The sequence below is a fragment of the Heloderma suspectum genome, chromosome 1, assembly GCF_057233095.1.
Source record: "Heloderma suspectum isolate Gila_16-S chromosome 1, 16-S_ref, whole genome shotgun sequence".
NCBI classification, from domain to species: domain Eukaryota; kingdom Metazoa; phylum Chordata; class Lepidosauria; order Squamata; family Helodermatidae; genus Heloderma; species Heloderma suspectum.
In genome coordinates, this window is record NC_139458.1 from 71,630,316 (window position 1) to 71,648,478 (window position 18,163).

Genomic DNA, 18,163 nt, shown 5'->3' on the forward strand with positions numbered 1-18,163 from the left:
CAAAGTGCTCCATGATATCTTGATTAGCAAACTAGCTAAAAGTGGGCTAGATGAAACAACGATCTGGTGGATCCACAGTTGGCTACAGAATTGGACTCAAAGAGTGCTTATCAATGGGATCTTCTCAAACTGTGGAGAGAGGTAATGAGCGGGGTACTGCAGGGCTCAGTCCTGGGCCCAGCGCTCATCAACATTTGTATTAATGACTTGGATGAGGAGGTGCAGGGAATGCTGATCAAATTTGCGGATAACACAAAATTGAGTGGGATAGCTAATACCCTGGAAGACAGTAACAAAATTCAAAGTGATCTTGATACGCTGGAGCACTGGGTGGAAAACAACAGAATGAAAGTTAATAGGGATAAATGCCAAGTTCTGCACCTATGATAAAGAAACCAAAGGCACAGTTACAAGATGGGGGATACGTGGCGAGACTACAAGCGAGAAGGATCTTGGAATTGTTGGAGACAATTGTTGTATTAAGGCTCTTTTGGGTTACATTAATAGAAGTATAGCTTCCAAATCACATGAAGTACTAGTTCCCCTCTACTGAGCACTGGTTAGGCCTCATCTGGAGTACTGTGTCCAGTTCTGGGCACCACACTTTAAGAAGGATGCAGACAAACTGGAGAGGGTTCAGCAGAGGGCAACAAAGATGGTCAGGGGACTGGAAACAAAGCCCTATGAAGAGAGACTGAAAGAATTGGGCATGTTTGGCCTTGAGAAGAGAAGACTGAGGGGAGACATGATAGTGCTCTTCAAGTACTTGAAAGGTTATCACAGTGAGGAAGGTCAGGATCTCTTCTCGTTCAACCCAGAGTGCAGGACACAGGATAATGGGCTCAAGGTACAGGAAGTCAGATTCTGGATGAACATCAGGAAAAACTTCCTGACTGTTAGAGCAATATGACAATGGAACCAATTACCTAGGGAGGTGGTGGGCTCTCCCACACTGGAGGCATTCAAGATGAAGCTGGATAGCCACTGGTCAGGGAGGCTTTGACTTGGATTCCTGCATTGAGCAGGGGGTTGGACTCGATGGTCTTGTAGGCCACTTCCAACCCTACTATTCTATGATTTTGTGGAGTGGACCTAGGGATATGCGAACCTGCAAAACGTGAGCTTGCCGAAGTTCTCCAAATTCCATCTGGAAGCTCGTTCTAACGCAAGTCCGTACTAGATTGTAAGCTTTGTTTTTTTCTTTTTACATGAAAATCTGTGCATATTTTTGTGCCTATTTTTCCAATAATCGTGCGCATCTTTGAAACTAGTGTAAAGCCCATGTTGCCATGGGCGCTAGTAGCCTGAGGAGGACGAAACATACAGCAAATTGCAATTCTGGGTAGTGGTGGGCGATAAGAATATCGCACCTGTTGGGAAGCCTGAGAGGAGTTGCTGTACCAGCAGATGATGGTGTTGCGCTCCCAACTCTGCGGAAGAAGTGGCTCGGCTTAGCCCGGCCTGTTCTGCGCCTACTCCATGCCCCTTCCGAGTCAAGGATGGATTAGAGCCAGGAGGAAGAGCCTTTGCTTCCCAGCCTGCGCACTTGCCTTCAGCAAATAACAACAGCAATAATAGTTTTAGGGAGGCTGGAAAGAAAGCACTGTTGCAAACAGAGACACTTGGGGAAGGGAACTGGGGAAGCAGCAACAATGGGCTCCCAGCCCTACAGATCCCAGCCCTAAAAGGAAAGGCTCAAAGGGGGCTTCTTGAGGGGGGGGAGAAAAAGATGGTTGAATGTGGGTGGCAGGGTGCCCTCTCCGAGATAGCGGAAGAAAGAGGAGGCCCCTCGTTGAGAGCGGGTCATTTACAGATAGGAGGATGAGGAGATCAGGAGCACTGGGGGGCTTACTACATATTGCAGCGGGCATTATTGCTATTTATTTCTTTTTCTGAGGCAGGGGTTGATGGTGTCCTATTAGTGAACCATATTCCCCTCCCCTCACATTCACTTGGGGAGTGGATGGGGAGGGGAGGGGGGCAAAGGAGGGCCTGGAAGGTTTCCATGGCAACTGTGGGGCCTCTTCTCTCACCCCTGGGAGGCTGCATTTGACCTTATCGGAGTAAGGCAACAGCCCCGCCACATAATTTACTGACATTCTCTTCCCTTACCTCCTCCTCCTCCTCCTCCTCCTCCTCCTCCTCTATTTTATCTATTTTTATATCAATAAAGTTTTCACTCATGAACTTCTGGTCAGAGAAAGCCTTTTCTGCTCACATGCAGCATCTAGAGTGCTTGAGGGGAGGATGGATAAATGTGGCAGCAGGTGCCACCTTTGTCTGTGGCAGAGAGGCTGTTCTTTTTGAAGCAGAAATGGCAGGATGCACCATCTTTGCTTCTGGCTAGGATAGACTTTTCATTTTTAATGGAGGCAAAGGAGAGAGAGAGAGAGAGAGAGAGAGAGAGAAACTGACCAGCAGGAGCCACCATCTTTGTTTCTGGCACAGAGGCTAAGTGAAGCCTCTAAGTGAAGCCTCTGTGCCAGAAACAAAGATGGTGGCTCCTGCTGGTCAGTTTCTCTCTCTCTCTCCCTCCTTTGCCTCCATTAAAAATGAAAAGTCCATCCTAGCCAGAAGCAAAGATGGTGCATCCTGCCATTTCTGCTTCAAAAAGAACAGCCTCTCTGCCACAGACAAAGGTGGCACCTGCTGCCACATTTATCCATCCTCCTTAAAACAACAACAGCAAGAAATACCATTTTTGCTTCTGACAGAGAGGCTATTCTTGTTAACATACTGTTTGGCTATTAAAGCTTGAGCTTTGAACCTTTTTGAGATTTCAAAATTTTCTGCATGTCTACGCTGCTCAAGCTTCAGTTTAAAACAACTGATATAAATGTAACAAATAAATAAAAAAAATAAAATGAGCAAAATTGGTCTTGTAGATCTTGCGTAATAAGCCTTACACTACCTTACTCTTATATAAGATGTACACATTCTGCTCCATGGATTAAAGTGTATTTGTGTGCATTTTTCAAAAGTATGCATTTTTTCATGTGCATTTTTCAGATGTATGGATGCTGTCGAATGCATTTTTTTTGGTTCACAAATCACATTGCGACCTGGGAAAAGTATGGGTTCGACCGTAGAAAGTGACTGAGTCCATGCTCTGTCTGGAAAATGTGAACTGGGTAAATTTTGTCCTGCTTTCCCAAGGTTCAGGTTTGACTCACAGATCAAGGTCAGAAATCAGAAGATCCTTGTGAGTTCCACACATATTAGAGAGCAGAGACAAGGGAGTCAGCAAGAGAACCAAGGCACTGCAGTAAACAGGGTTCAGGCAGCAAGCATAGTCCGCAAGGTACTTATGAGAGAGTCAGTCCAAGGGGGAGTTAGGTAAGGCATCACAGCTGACACGGTTCAGGCAGGAAGTGTTGTCAAAAAGCAGTCTGGAGGTATTCACAAGAGGTTCAGTCCAATGGAGCACTAGGGATTCAAGGGCTGCAGCCAGAAGAGTAGGATAGATGCTATTTCTAGCAACTCTTCCACCTCCCAATTGCTGTTCTCAAGCAGACTGTCAGAACCCTACCCAGGATCTAGCTACAGCTTGTTAGTAGTTTCTGGAAAGAATCTCCTTGTGACAATCCCCCTTACTCCTGAGGAATGCTCTGTTGCAGCCTGGCACTTCTCCTGGGCCTGAGCAGTGGTCTACCTTTCCAAGTCTATGTCATTCCTGGGAGCTTGGAGGTCTCTCCTCTTCTGCCTCCAAAGTGGATCCCCCTCTTCATGCATGGGTAGGCCTTGGGTGGGCATCACTGAGAGCCCAGGTGTCTCCAGGCCTTCTGGCCCTGGTGGGTCCTGAGCCTTGGCAGCTGCTGGAGGCTCTGGGTCTTTGTCTGAGGAGGACCCGTCCAGTGGGGGCATCACAAATCCTGATCAAAAACAAACTGTACCGAATTTCTCAGACATCCCTAGCTAGAGTTCTAGTCCATGAGGATTAGATCTTTAAGTTTTCACACCTTGGGATCAGGATACTTGAAGGACCATTGACTCCACTTGAGATTGGCTTATACTATGATCTTCAATAGAGGCCCTTCTTCAAGCACCTTCACCATCTGAAATTACGTGGGAGGCTACAGGACAAATGGCAGTGGCTCCCCAACTGTGAAATGTTTTTCCTAAGGAGGAAGGCACCAGGTACCTACTTGGATACCTACCCAGGCAAAGGCCTTTTTATTTTCCCAGGGTGTCTAATTCTCTGAAATATTGCTTTTATGCTTATTTTTTAAAATTCCATTGACTTATTTTATACCATTCTTTTATATAATGGTATCTTAATGTTTCTGTTGTTTTGTTGCACATTTAACCTGGGAACCTATTGAAGGGCAGGGTATCTATCAATCAAACAAGTACAGAAAACGAAAAGATCAGCAGCTACTTCCCAACCTGAGTCAGATTATTGACCCCCAAATTATGAGTGCTTGTTGGAAAATAAAATCAGTTTTTCTGGGAGCAGTGTAGTGGAGCCAGGGCAATCAGGGATGCAGTACCAACATATTTGCAACCCCTACCCCACCCCCATGAAATCCCTTTTCCCTCTGACCTTGGCTGCAATCCTCACAGTAGTTGGGAGAAAATGCATTTTCACAGCAACAATGTATTGGGCTGTATCCAACGGCAGTTCCTACGTAGACTAGGCCCATTCACTTCAGTGGGTCTACTCTGTGTAGGAGTAGCCTATAGGATACTGCCTATTGTTTCCTGTTGCAATGCAAAGTATTTTGGGATGGCTTGATCTCAAAGGGGCAGTTAAGACCCAGTTGCTTTACAAAAGACCTTGGTGGAGATGAAAACTGCTAGAACTCATTCTCTAATACGGATCCATACAGCTGCAGGCCTTTTTGGGCTCTCCTTGGGGGTGTGGCTAAGGGGACTGTCATGATGAGTGCCTGCACCTCAAAATTTACCACTACACCGCTGTTTACTAGAGCCTAATACAGTTTAGTTTCTAATCCAAGAGCATTCCAGATTGGATTTGCAAGCTGATTAATTACATCCATCAAGTTTATTTCACTCAGGCTTACTGTTTCAACATTATCAGTGGTCTCCTTAGAGCTGTAAATATTAACCTTGAACTTGTTATCCCTTCTCCACTGACATGTTACAAAGAATGTAGGATAATGAGTAATCATGAGCCAGCCACAGCTGTTGGACCACTTATGCAATTAATCTCAAGCCTGCTAAATGTCTAAATTGCTAGACTGCTAAAGCTAAAAAAAAAAATTCACTTCTCAGTGATATTACACATCATCTTTATAAAGACACTTATCAACCCCTTACCACATTACGCTTGGTAGATGCTTCCATCCCAAGACCTGGTCTTTGCAAAATCTCGGGCAGTATTCAGTGCTTGCAGTCCACCAGTGCTCATTAGCTTGCACTAACAGGAATGACAGCTAGTGCAATGGGATGCTGGTACTTCCTAGAGCAACCCTGGAAACTAGCCAAAACTAGCATTTCTGGAATGGGACAGATTAGCAGAGCTCCCTTCTGTGAATTCTACTAACTTGTTTTGTTCGGGAAACACTAGTTTCAGCTAGTTTTCAGTTGCTCTAGGAAGCACTAACTTCCCATTGTGCTAGTGGTTGTTCCTGCCATTGCAAGGTCAGCTTTGGATACTGCTCCTTGTCAAATATGATGTAATAGTGTCAGTGAAGTTACATTCTTTATTCTAGAACATTGCATTATGAATTCTAGTATACCTTGATTGCCTCCTTTGTATAACTTACCAGGACGTGTTCATAATCAGTCCCATAGTTATCAGAACTGGCCACCTGCTTTTGCTGACAGATCCAGTCCTCCAGATCTTCAAATTCTCTCAGGAAGTCATGCAGTGCCAGAGTTTCCTCCAGCCTTTCCCCTCTATTGGAGGAGAGAAGTAGACAAAAGACAGGTGATGGAATGTAAGGGTTGTTGTGATGCTACTACCGTTGTAAAAAATGCAAGGAAAACTGCAAATTCAAGATCACTAGGAAGCGGAGGACAATGGTTCCAAAGTGGTACATCAGGAACAGAGGAAAGTCTTATGAATGCATCACCATCAGGCTGCTAGCAATGGATACTAGGCAATGAAGGATGGAGAGTGGTAAAGTAACAGTTGGGTTTTATATTTTCACAAATGAGGAATCAACTATTGTTTCTTTCCTTCCAGCAATCATAGGGGCAGTCCCAGGTGCAACCAGAAACCATCACATCACCTGGTAGTGTCTAATCTGAATGTCTGTGACCTCCTCCCACATTTCATCTTAAGACTCTGGCCATGCAGACGTCATAACTTCAACATCAAATCGGCCTTCTATTTTCTTCTCTCCCCACAGGTCTGGCCCAAGACATTTGTGCTGCCTGAGGCAAAGGACGGGATGGTGCCCCCCTCCATTCAACATAGAGAAGCCAAATGGACTGAAAGTTGAATCTTATTTCAGTACCGACAATAGAATAGCATCCTCCTCCACACCTGAGGCTAGTTTAGGGGATGCAGGACTGGCTGTGTGGTGCACACAGCTCTGTCTTCCAAGAAAAGGGCATGACCAGAGGACTTGAGAGGAATGGCTGGATGGCTGCCACTGCTGTCCCCCAGCACCTGCTGCCTGAGGTGGTTGCCTTACTCTGCCTAATGGTAGGGCCAGCCCTGCCTCCTCCCCACCTGCTATTTATTTATTTGATTTAATACACTATCTTTCTACCAAAAGATGGTACTCAATGCAGCTTACAAAACAATTTAAAATAGATTAAAACAATACAACACATTATAATATAAGAAAAACAACAATTACATTATAAAAGCAGCACCCAGCCCACAGATCCACATACAGGCCAAAGGCCTTCTTGAATAAACTGGTTTTTGTCTGCTGTTAGAAGAACAGCAGACAGAGAGTCAACCTAGCATTCCTTGGGAGGAAGTTCCACAGCCTGGGAGCAGCCACCAAAAAGGCTCTCTCTCACGTTGCCACCCACAGGTGGCAACCCAAAAGTGGCAGTCTTGAAAGAAGGGCCTCTCCAGAAGATCTTAAGGTCTGGGCAGGGTCATATGTGAGAAGGTAGTCTTTCAAGCAGCCTGCTCCCAAGCCACATAGGGCTTTATAGGTTATAACCAGCACTTTTAATTCAAAACAGACCGGCAGCCAGTGAAAGTGTTGTAACAAGGGAGTCGCATGCTCTAACAAGGGAGCTGCTGTAACATGGGTCCTGGTCACCAGTCTGGCTGCAGCATTCTGGACCAGCTGAAGTTTCTGAACAGTTTTCAAAGGCAGCCCCATGTAGAGTGTGTTACAGTAGTCCAAGCTGTTTTTGTAACAGCTTGCCTGATGAAGAGATCTGGAGATCTCAAACGCTTGTACTTTCATGTTACCTTTGAGTTGGCCTAATAAAGGTATTGCCCTAATATGGATTTAGCTAGGAAAGGTGCATTGAGGTATGAAACATTTGAGAACTACAAATGCAGCAGACATCTGATTTGTTTTCCAGAACTGTTCATTTTCTGCAATTCTCTCTGTCATACAGAAGAACCCTTGAAGGCTCCTACTGTATGTTTGTTTCACACTGTAACCCTCACTCAGAAATGGGTCCATCTGGTAGGGATGGGAATGGATGTGTTACATGTCTGTGAGTTAATACATAAAGCAGGGATGGGGAACCTCCACCTGCAGGCTGCCATGCCTCCCCATCCAGCCCCTGAAGGCCTTCTGTGAAGCCCCTCCCGTAAAGCCCCTGCTCCCATGGAGAAGGGAAAGTGGGCTGGAGAGAAGCTCCTGACTGAGGTGCTGGCTTGTTGAGCCCCCGTGAGCTCATGGGTTGTTCTGCTTCACTCACCCTTCACCTTTCCTGCTGGCTCGGTTGGGAGCTGGCTTCGCTCCCCCTTATGTTTTCCAGTGGGCACTATTCCCAAGACCCAGGTATTTTATAGAAGGGTCTCTTTAATGAGCTTCCACCACGCATTGAAAACATGGTTTTTCAGACAGGCATTTGGGGTGGGTTAGGGTATTTTTGGAAACACGATGTTTTAATGTGGAATTTTATTGTTTAAAACTGTACTGTTGTACATCACCCAGAGTGGCTGGGTGACCGGCCAGATGGGCAATTAAGAAATTTAATTAATAAATAAATTGATGAATTAATAATGAATTATTATGGACAGATCTTAAGGAATTGCTAGACTTGGGCTATTAGGTATGGCCTCTATAAAAGCCAAATAGAAACACATCTATATTGTCAAGGGCTTCTGGATGAGAATTATGTTGTTATGCTAAGAGTCCACAACTTTTGGGGAATATCTCTCCCAATGGTTAGGAGATGGGGGGAGAGAGAGAGAAAGAAAGAGCAGTTTGCAGTTTGGAAGAGACAGAGGCAGAGAGAGGGACACAAGCAGCGGTGCAGCAAGGCCTGGACTTTGAGACCCAAGTCCAGCGCCCTGCAGCCCAGGGGCCCCCAAATGACTGCCCAGATAGTGGGAGAACATGAGGGTGGTAGCAGCAGCAGCAGCAAACTCTATTTTATTCCTGTAGCACCATTATTCCATAACGGTGCTATGGTTTAAGTAAGTTTTAAATGCAAATCTGCACATGCTCATATTTTTGTTGTTGTTGTTGTTTAAATCAGGGTTGGCAAACAGTTTTGCTGTTGTTCTAACATATCAGGAATGTAGAAGCAGTTTTAAATCATGGAATGGCAGTTTGTAGATAAATGTTAGTTGTGTGGTTCACAAGTGAAGAAATACACTTGGCCAACTAAAGGCCCCCCCAATGAGACCATGAAGTCCAGGGTTTAAAATTACCTAGCTGCACTGCAGGACGGGGCGGGGGGGGGGGAGCGGCGAGGGAGGGAGAGGGGGAGGGGGAGAGAGTGCTATGAGTTAGCTGTAGGCCTTTCTGGCAAAGGTCTCCAAATATCTAATGTGGAGTCGTGGATCTGCTGGTGCACCTGCTATTTGCCTCCACTTATGCTCTCCTTGTCTGTTTGTAAATAAGGGAAATGCTACCCCCCAAAGCACACCATACATCTCCACTGCTGTCTCATCTGAAGGCAACCAAGCCTGAGTAGTACCGCCCAGCCCCCAGGAATGTCCCGCTGTTCTGAGAAATAGGGAGCGTGCAATACTATCTATGCAAACATGAGCATGATCCAAAGCCAGTTGAAGGGAACAGAACGTTTCCCATGGATTCTTACACGATTTGGCTGAAGCCCACTACCCAATAAAAGACTAACATGAAATATTGGCTGAGAGTGACTGTTGTTTTTCCTACCTTGCTATGGCCAGATGCTGCAGCTCCTGAAGCTGTGAGTGGACCTGTTCCTGAGGTGCATCAACTTCATCGTAGTGGATGGAGCCCGAGAGGGGAAGCGTTTTGGCAGTTTCCCCTAGTTCCATGACTGAAGTCTGATAAATGTCAATTTCATGCTCCAGTGCCTAACAGAAAGCAAAGCGCTAGCTGAAGAAGAGAGAACTTAGGAGAAGCAAAACATACAAAGTCAACAAGCAGCCATCCAGCTGCAGAACTGCAAAGGTGAGGCCAGACTTTTCCAAACACCACAGTAAGTTTATCTTAGGGCTGTGCTGAAGTTCTGTAAGGAATGTTTTTGGCACATTCCGAGGTGGGGTGAAAAGTTTCCATAAGATGGGAGGGCAAATGTTTGGATGGTGGGTTTCTCCCTCCCTCCCTTCCTTCCAAACATGGGCCCATCTATCAGTCCCAGGAGCATTCTGAACAGATTTTTTTAAAAGGACCAGCAGCTGGCTATCAAGTGCAGCAGCTTGGTTTTGTTTCAAGTTTTAAAAAAGGGAAAGAAATCAAAACCCAAAAGATCACCTGGCCGCCTTGTCTAACAGAAAATACCCCTCACCTGAAAGTGCAGCCATTTTTGCAGGGAGAATGTCTTCTCCACCACCTTAGCTGGAGGGGGGTGGGCAGGATGAAGTTCCAATGAAGTGTGGGTGTGGGGTCACACACAGCCCTATTTTATTCCTGGCAGAAACAAACATCCTGACTATTTTAACATTTTTATTTTCGCCGCCTTGAAGCAAACTGCAGGAGCCAGTTAATACACCACATGCATGGATGCCTCATTTTTGGAACAGCAAAAGCATTGCCTGGAGAATTATTTCTGTTTTCAAACCAGAGAGAAGTCAGTCAGGGAATGATCCCTCTGGGATTAAATCTGACAGAACTGGTTCTGGGTGCAGAAATGTTGCACTAGATTTTCCAGAAAGCTTTCTGACCCCAGTCAAGAATTTCTAAAAGGGGTAGTACCTTAAATTTAGCTTATCTCTGTCACCCTTTCTGAACTGAAAGCTCATTGAAAACAGATTGTATTGTAAATAAAATGCTATTCCCTTCAAAGTCAAACAGCATCTATTGACTACTGATTCAGGTTACGGACAGATATTGGTAATGTAACAGGTTTATTAACAGGGCCTTATACAGCTCTCTGGCAGGGCTCTATAACACAGGCCTGCAGAGTTTCTCCTAGGCCAAGTAAAGAGATGGAAGGTGGAATTCTGGGGATTAGGTTACACTTAAAAGGACAGTGCACAGTTGATACACTGTATATGAATACAACCTGGATTACAGGTTGTACAGGCCTGATGGAAGTATATAGGGAAACTTCCCCTGCCCTGATCAAGAGTCAGCCATTTTATGTTTAGCCTATAAAGTGTATGTCAGCGTTGGACAGGCAACTTCAAGGTTTGCATCAGGCTGGGAAAGAAACTATTCAGCCCTTTAATAATGCCTGCTAAATTTATGGGCGGTGAGGGTGGCAGCGGCGATGGCAGGGGCGGATGGGTTACCTGATTCTTCTTTATGAGGCAGAGAGTTGCAGCAGCATCTTTGCCACAGTCTTTGTTGGTTACCAGTGGGAGCTTCTCTGCTACCCAACTCTCCAGGTCTGAGATATCCATTAAGAACTTTATAAATAAAACATACAAATGATTATTTTTCTCCCTAGAGATTATATGCAGTAATTTTACACGCTTCATGTGCAAAATAATATTATTAACATAATATATAATCTACATATATATCTATTGGTCATCATCATCAATAGGTTATATACTAAACCTGATGGAGGCAGTGGGGGGAGTGTTGGGGGCCAGAACATACCGAGGCTGGGCGGCAGGCGCTGGCGGAGCTCTAGGGGTAGGCCATGTAAGGGGAACAAGGGACTGATGTGTAGTATCTGTCCCCTGCTCCGGGCCTGTCCAGAGCCAAAGGATGGCTGGGGGAGGCATGACCTCATCTTCTGGCCTGCATTTGCTGCTCTGCAATGCTAGGTCTGTTACCCAGAAAACCTCCCTCATCCATGACATGATCCTGGATGGGGGTGCAGACCTGGCATGTATTACGGAGACCTGGCTGGCCAAGGCCGCTGCTCCAACTCTTGCGGCCATGTGACCAGCCGGATTTTCGTATGCACAGCAGCCGAACGCTGGGGATTGGGGAGGGGGAGTGGCTGTTATCTATCAAGAGTCCTTGGTCTTCACCAGACCCCCTGTCCGGGAGATCAAGGTTGCTGAGTGCATGTACTGGAGGTTGGGCCCGAAGGGCAGTCTGGGGATTCTGCTCGTGTACCGTCCACCCCACTGCACAACTGACCCCCTGGCCGAGGTGCTTGAGGTGGTCTCTGATGTGCGTCTGCAGTCCCCTAACTTGTTGGTGTCGGGGAACTTCAACATACATTCGGAGGCCGTCCTCACAGGGGCACCTTGGGACTTCATGGAGACCATGGCTTCCTGGGAGCTGCACCATATTCCAACTGGGCCCACCCACATAGCCGGTCATGCACTAGACCTTGTGTTTGTTTCTGGAGAAGCGGGGAGTGATCTGGAAGTCGGGGGTATATCCACCACCCCCTTGTCATGGTCAGATCACTATCTGGTGACGTTGGACTTCTCAGTTCCACAACCCCTCCGCAGGGGTGGAGGACCCATTAAAATGGTCCGCCCCAGGTGTCTTATGGATCCGAATGGATTCCTGAATGTGCTTGGGGATTCTCTGGAGCACGCCAACGGCCACTCAGTCGAGACCCTGGTGGGTGGCTGGAATGCCGCAATCACTGGGGCATTAGATCGGGTGGCTCCGAAATGCCCTGTCCCCCTGAACAGGGCTCGGACTGCACCGTGGTTCAATCTGCAGTTACGAGCTCTGAAACAGGAGGTTAGATGGCTAGAGCGCTGGTGGCGGACGTCTCACTCCAAAGGCGATCAGACATGGGCTAGAGCTGTATCTTCAGCCTATCACGTGGCAGTGAAGGCAGCAAAAAAGGAATATTATGCTGCCTCTATCATGTCTGCAGAGTGCTGTCCCAGGAGGCTGTTCCAAGTGGTCCAGAGCCTGGTCAGTCCAGTTGCTCTGGACCCACTGGAGCATTCTAAGGCCTCCTGTGAGGCCTTGGCAAGGCACTTTGCAGATAAAATTGATCGGATTAGGAGTGTTATTCCGTGCACTGTGGTTAGTTAGTGAGTAGGAGGCAGTCTGTGGCACACTGGTTTTGTGGGATCGGTTCCAGCTTCTTCCTTCTGATGAAGTGGACAAGGTGCTTTCATTTGTAAGGCCGACCACCTGCTTACTTGATCCTTGCCCATCTTGGCTCATTATGAGCTGCAGAGAGAGGCTGGGTGAGAGGATCAAGGCGGTAGTGAACGCCTCCCTTGAGGAGGGAGTGATGCCATCAGCCCTCAAGGAGGCAGTGATAAGACTGCTTTTAAAAAAGCCCTCCTTGGATCCCCAAGTTCTGAACAACTTTCGCCCAGTCTCGAATCTGCCTTTTTTGGGCAAGGTGATTGAGCGGGTGGTGGCGATGCAGTTGAAGGCACCCTTGGAAGAAGCCGATTATCTAGATCCATTTCAGTCGGGCTTCAGGGCTGGGCATGGGACAGAAACGGCCTTGGTCGCCTTGGTGGATGATATGAGGAGGGCTCTGGACAGGGGTGAATGCTCCTTCCTTGTTCTCCTCGACCTCTCAGCGGCTTTTGATACCATTGACCACAGTATCCTCCTGGACTGCCTGGAGGGGTTGGGCATTGGAGACACCGTATTATGGTGATTCCAGTCCTTCTTCTCCGGCAGGTACCAGAGGGTAGCACTGGGAGAGGAGGTTTCGGACCCGTGGCCACTCACTTGTGGGGTGCCACAGGGTTCCATCCTCTCCCCGATGCTATTTAACATCTATGTGAAGCCACTGGGGGCTATCATCAGGAGGTTTGGGGTGCGGTGTCATCAGTATGCGGATGAAACGCAGCTCTACCTCTCGTTTAAATCTTCACCAAGGTTGGCTGTAGAATCCCTGTCCAAATGTCTGGAGACAGTGAGTGGCTGGATGGGGAGGAACAAGCTGAAGTTGAACCCTGACTGAGGTACTTTTGGTGGGAGACAAGAGGAGGTTGGGGGATGTTGACCTGGTGTTGAATGGGGTACGATTACCCTTGAAACACCAGGTCCGCAGCTTGGGGGTCATCTTAGACTCCCAGCTGTCCATGAGGCTCAGGTGTCAGCTGTGAGCTGGACAGCGCTGTACCAACTCCATCTGATACGGCGGCTGCACCCCTATCTTCCCAACCACCTGCTCCCATCGGTAGTATATGCCCTGGTCTCCTCTCATTTAGACTACTGTAATGTGCTCTACATGGGGTTACCCTTGAAGATGGTTCGGAAGCTGCAGCTGGTACGGTACACGGCGGCTCGCTTAAAGGCAGCCATCAGTGAGATCACATCACTCCAGTGCTGAAGGAGCTGCACTGGCTACCAGTTGTTTTGGGCCAAATTCAAGGTGTTGGTTTTGACCTTTAAAACCCTATACGGTTCCGGTCCAACCTATCTCAAGGAGCGCCTCCAGCAACACCAGATAGACCGCTCAACGAGACCAGCCTCGGATGGCCTTCTCTCTGTCCCATCAGCCAGGACAGCTAGACTGGTGGGGATGAGGGAGAGGGCCTTCTCTGTGGTGGCCCCCATTCTGTGGAACTCCCTCCCTAGGGAACTCCGCCATGCCCCCTCTTTAATGAGCTTCCGCCATGCATTAAAAACATGGTTGGTCAGGCAGGCATTTGGGGTGGGCTACGGTAATTTTAGAAATGTGATGTTTTTAATGTTGAATTTTATTGTATAAACTGTTTTTATTGTTGTACATCGCCCAGAGTGGCTGGGTAACCGGCCAGATGGGCGATTAATAAAACTTACAAAAAAAGCATTATATAAAGAAAAACTGCTTGCAAAAAATGTGTATACAAAAATGCAACAGTGTGTACAAAATGCATGTATTATGAGGCAAGAGTACAGAAATGCATGTTAATTTCTATGTAGACTTTTTTTTTTTTTAAAGGAAACTGATGTGGAAACAGGTCAGAACAAACTGAAGGCTGGAAAATGAGAAAGTGAGAGAAACTGAAATTAACAGATTTGCCTATCACTAGTTAGTTTATTGCAGCAAAGAGACAAAGAATTATTTCACACCTTCTAGACTGGGGGCAGGTAACACACTCTACTCTTTGTGGTCCCTGCCCCCCTGCTTCCCCTCACTGCTCCCCCCAATTTTTTTTAAAGATTGCTTTAAAAAATGGTGTCTACAGTGGCTATGAAGCACCCAAACAGTCAAATTTAGCTTGTTTGCAAGCTAAATTTGGCCCTTTTGGTGTTCCATAGCGGCTATGGAGTGCCAAGAGGATTAAATTTCTTTTGAAAACAAGCTAAATTGTAGCCCTCTGTAGTGCTATGGAGCAGTTTGCGGCTGAATTTCAGCAGCAAGGCAATAATTTTGGCATTTTTGATTGTTTTTGGCCCCAAATGCGATCAGAATACAGTGAAATATACCTGATGGAAGGCAGCAGATTGTTGTAGCTGCTTGATTCGTTCCTCACATGCTTTCTCCAGCTCCAGCCAGCTTTTGCTGAGCTCCTGGCATTTTTCCTTGATTCTCTGGGATGGTGTGTGTTTGCCTTCTGCCATAGTGCTTCCTTTCTCTAGAATCCTGGAGATTTGCTGCTCGTGGGCATTCACTTCTACCTGCAATTCCTAGTAGAAGACAGACATGCAGAAATGATATCAAAAGGTGGGGCGTGAGAACAGCCAGGGCAAAAACAATAGAGGGGACAACAGAATAGGAACTTAGAGGGTGCTTGTCATTTTGCAAGGCCTGAGGGCTGATGATACCCATTGACTTATTTCCGGTGTAACAACCTAAATGCTCTAAAGTACAATTTAAGAGAGAGAAAAAAAGAATGTAATTTTTGATCATCCTGATGTTATGCTTGGCCTTTAAAAGGGAAATTCATTTCTGGAAGGAGAACCTTATGGGAAATTATTATTATTATTAAGGAAAAATAATTTGAGAATAGGGACTTATTTTAGGGCTATCTGGGGGGGGGGATGAATGGTGTGTGTGTATGAATTTTAGGGGAATCTAGGAAGGAAACTGATTTATAAAGATATATATATATATTTGATATATGTGGGAAAGTGGAGTGGAAATGGCTTCTTACATAAGAATGTAAGACAAATTTTGGGCCAGGGCCAGGCCCAACAAGTTCAGTCTTCAACAACAGACACCCAGATGCCTCTGGGCAGTGAGGGCCTTCCCCTAGAGTTGCCTCTCTAGCCTTTGGCATCCAGAAAAATACTGCCTTTGAACTAGAGTTGAGCAGAAATGGACTTCTGCAATTCTATTTGCAGGCAGCAAAATGTAGCCTGGCTGCCATTTTGCTTCCCCCACCATTCCCCCAGACTTAGCATCATTCCAGGACACTGTGGGGGCAAAATGGTGGCCACCACGCAAAAATGGCAAAGAATATTCTGCATAATAGCTGTCTTTTTTAGAGAGGTGGTAAAAAAGAAAATTTGGGGGCAAGCTTTGGTTCTTATTTACAGAACCATGGGCAACGTGGGTTAACTGAAACAGCTAGGGTGGGCATGTGTACTACTTTAGAAAGGACAGTCCTGTATTTGAAGGGCTGTCCGGTCCATGTCTGATTTAAAGAGAAAGAAAGACAACAGTGGGGAGCAGCATTGCTATATTTTGCCTGTCAATAGTTAGCACCTGAGCTGCAAGCGCACAGCTCACCTGGGCACAGTCTTCCCCACTATGGTGAGATAGATGTATCATGTCTCTATTTAACTTATAGTAATCATGTCTAAATGTGCATCTATTCATATAAATTAGCATATGCACATTTTATGCAAGTCCATGTCCTCTTTTGTCCTCTTTTTTGGCAATATATCAGTAGCCACCCTATTAACAACGCAGGGCTGTATTTATGCTAAGAACTTTGAAAACTGACTGGTGAACAGCCTTTCACCAGAAATGGCCTGACAGTAGGTTAGATTATTCCCTAGAACTGAACACTTGATGAATTAAAGCCTATCCTGTTTCTTGATTTAACTCCCAATGAGTGCTTTTTCTCCAGTTGCTAAAATGGCTGTAGCATAGGGTGCTAAATATCACCTTTAAACATCACAAAACTCAGGAAATATTTAATTGGAATCTGGGCTCTAGAATGCAGTCCTGCATTCCGTTTTTCAACTATCTGCTGTGTTTAACTGCTGTCACATTTGAAGGATAAACTTTTAAAACTTTCTATCACATAACACCAGAGCTAAGTTTAAATACGTTTCTCATGTTCTGAATACTGTTGAGTTGAGGTGTTTCATTCTGACGTTAATTTTCCAAAGAGGAAAGGAAAAACAGGCTGCTTATACAATTTCTAAAATATGTTGGCAAGGCAAGAGACCACCCAACTGACAAGGAAGGAGAAATGTTTAATTATTTTATTCTTTACTGCATCAATCTAGATATCTTATTGGAAAGATGTCCCCAGTTTGTTTCCTGAAATCTTGGTTTATTTTATCTACTTTCAATGCAGATTATATGGCTCACAAATCTCTGTTCAATGTTCTCTGTAAAGTATCCAACTTTTTACTGAGCACATATTTGCAAGCATGTGTCCATTCTCTGGAGCCATTTAAAATGAATGTCTACCTCTTTCAATGGCTGAGATGATTTGCTAAAGTGTCCTGGAGTGGGAAGACCAAATACTTTAGATTTGCCAGCATAGTATCTCCAGTTATGTTTATCTGTATATCAAACCATACTGCCATGGGGACATAGACATCCAGCCCTGAACCCAAATCTAAGCTACCTATGGGCACACTTACACTCCACGCGGCTGTTGCTTACAAGAGAGATAACTTGCGGCAAAGACAGAAACACCAATTAATGCAGCAATAAAGTAATAAAATCCTAGAATAGCACCAGCCACTGAAAACTAAACAATTAAAACATACACACACACACACACACATGCACACAACATAGCACTTTTGAAAGTTCATAGGGTCCAACTTTGGTGAGTCTCCAGTGGAAAGTCGTTCCATAGATGTAGAGATACTGCATGTCCATATGCCCATGCAGTATGATTCTGGCACACACCGCTTCCCCCCCGACCCCTATTAGTTTTGATTATGAAAGAGGAAAAAAGGGAACCAAAAGGCAAAAGGCATTCCAACCACCACTATACCTATGTAAAATGTTTATGAGGTGAAACAGCTAAGGAAATGGTACTATATGCCAGCCTTTCCCAGCTTCGTGGCCTCCAGATATTTTGGACTACAACTCTCATCAGCCCTCACCACTGGCCATGCTGGCTGGGGCTGATGGGAGTTGAAGTTCAAAAACCTGGAGGGCACCACCTTGGGGAAGGCTGCTATATGCTATCAGATAGGTCAAGGGTATTGCCTCAATGGGAATGTGGCAGCCATATCTCTAGGTTGGGAGGGGGAGGTTGGCCTTCCACTCAGCGCCAGACTCTTGCACCTAGAGATGCCCAGTGGTTCCCAGCTTCTCTATGCTCTGGTGTGGGGCACATACAGTGGGAAAGTAATGAAAGAATAAGCAAGTGTGTTGCCATGATGTCAGGAGGATACTGTTGTTCAACCTTACATATCTCAATCAGACAGAGGGAAGGAAGCAAAACCTAGGTACTGGATTAAATAATATTAAGAGTTTTCTAGATGAGGATGAGCACTTTGAATTGTGCCCAATGTCTGGTTGATGTTTGGATGGATTAGTCCTCCTTGTTCCTGAGAAATTTTCTATCTGACTGGAGAATCAGCCACCAAACTCAACATTAAATAGAAGATGTGACTCTCCCCCCACTCCCGCCCCACCTTACAGGAGGGAC

The 18,163-nt window shown here is 45.9% G+C and overlaps 1 protein-coding gene across 1 annotated transcript in view; it reads right to left on the bottom strand.

The window, feature by feature from the left end:
• SPTBN5 (spectrin beta, non-erythrocytic 5) overlaps nt 1–18,163 on the bottom strand; it is a 176,165-nt gene that overhangs the window by 96,426 nt on the left and 61,576 nt on the right. Inside the window, exons 25-30 of the mRNA XM_084846925.1 lie at nt 14,802–15,002; nt 10,784–10,900; nt 9,240–9,403; nt 5,730–5,862; nt 2,113–2,190; nt 1,371–1,430 (exon numbers count right to left, since the gene is read on the bottom strand). Coding sequence (XP_084703051.1) covers nt 1,371–1,430; nt 2,113–2,190; nt 5,730–5,862; nt 9,240–9,403; nt 10,784–10,900; nt 14,802–15,002 — 753 coding nt within the window. The remainder of the gene's footprint in view (nt 1–1,370; nt 1,431–2,112; nt 2,191–5,729; nt 5,863–9,239; nt 9,404–10,783; nt 10,901–14,801; nt 15,003–18,163) is intronic.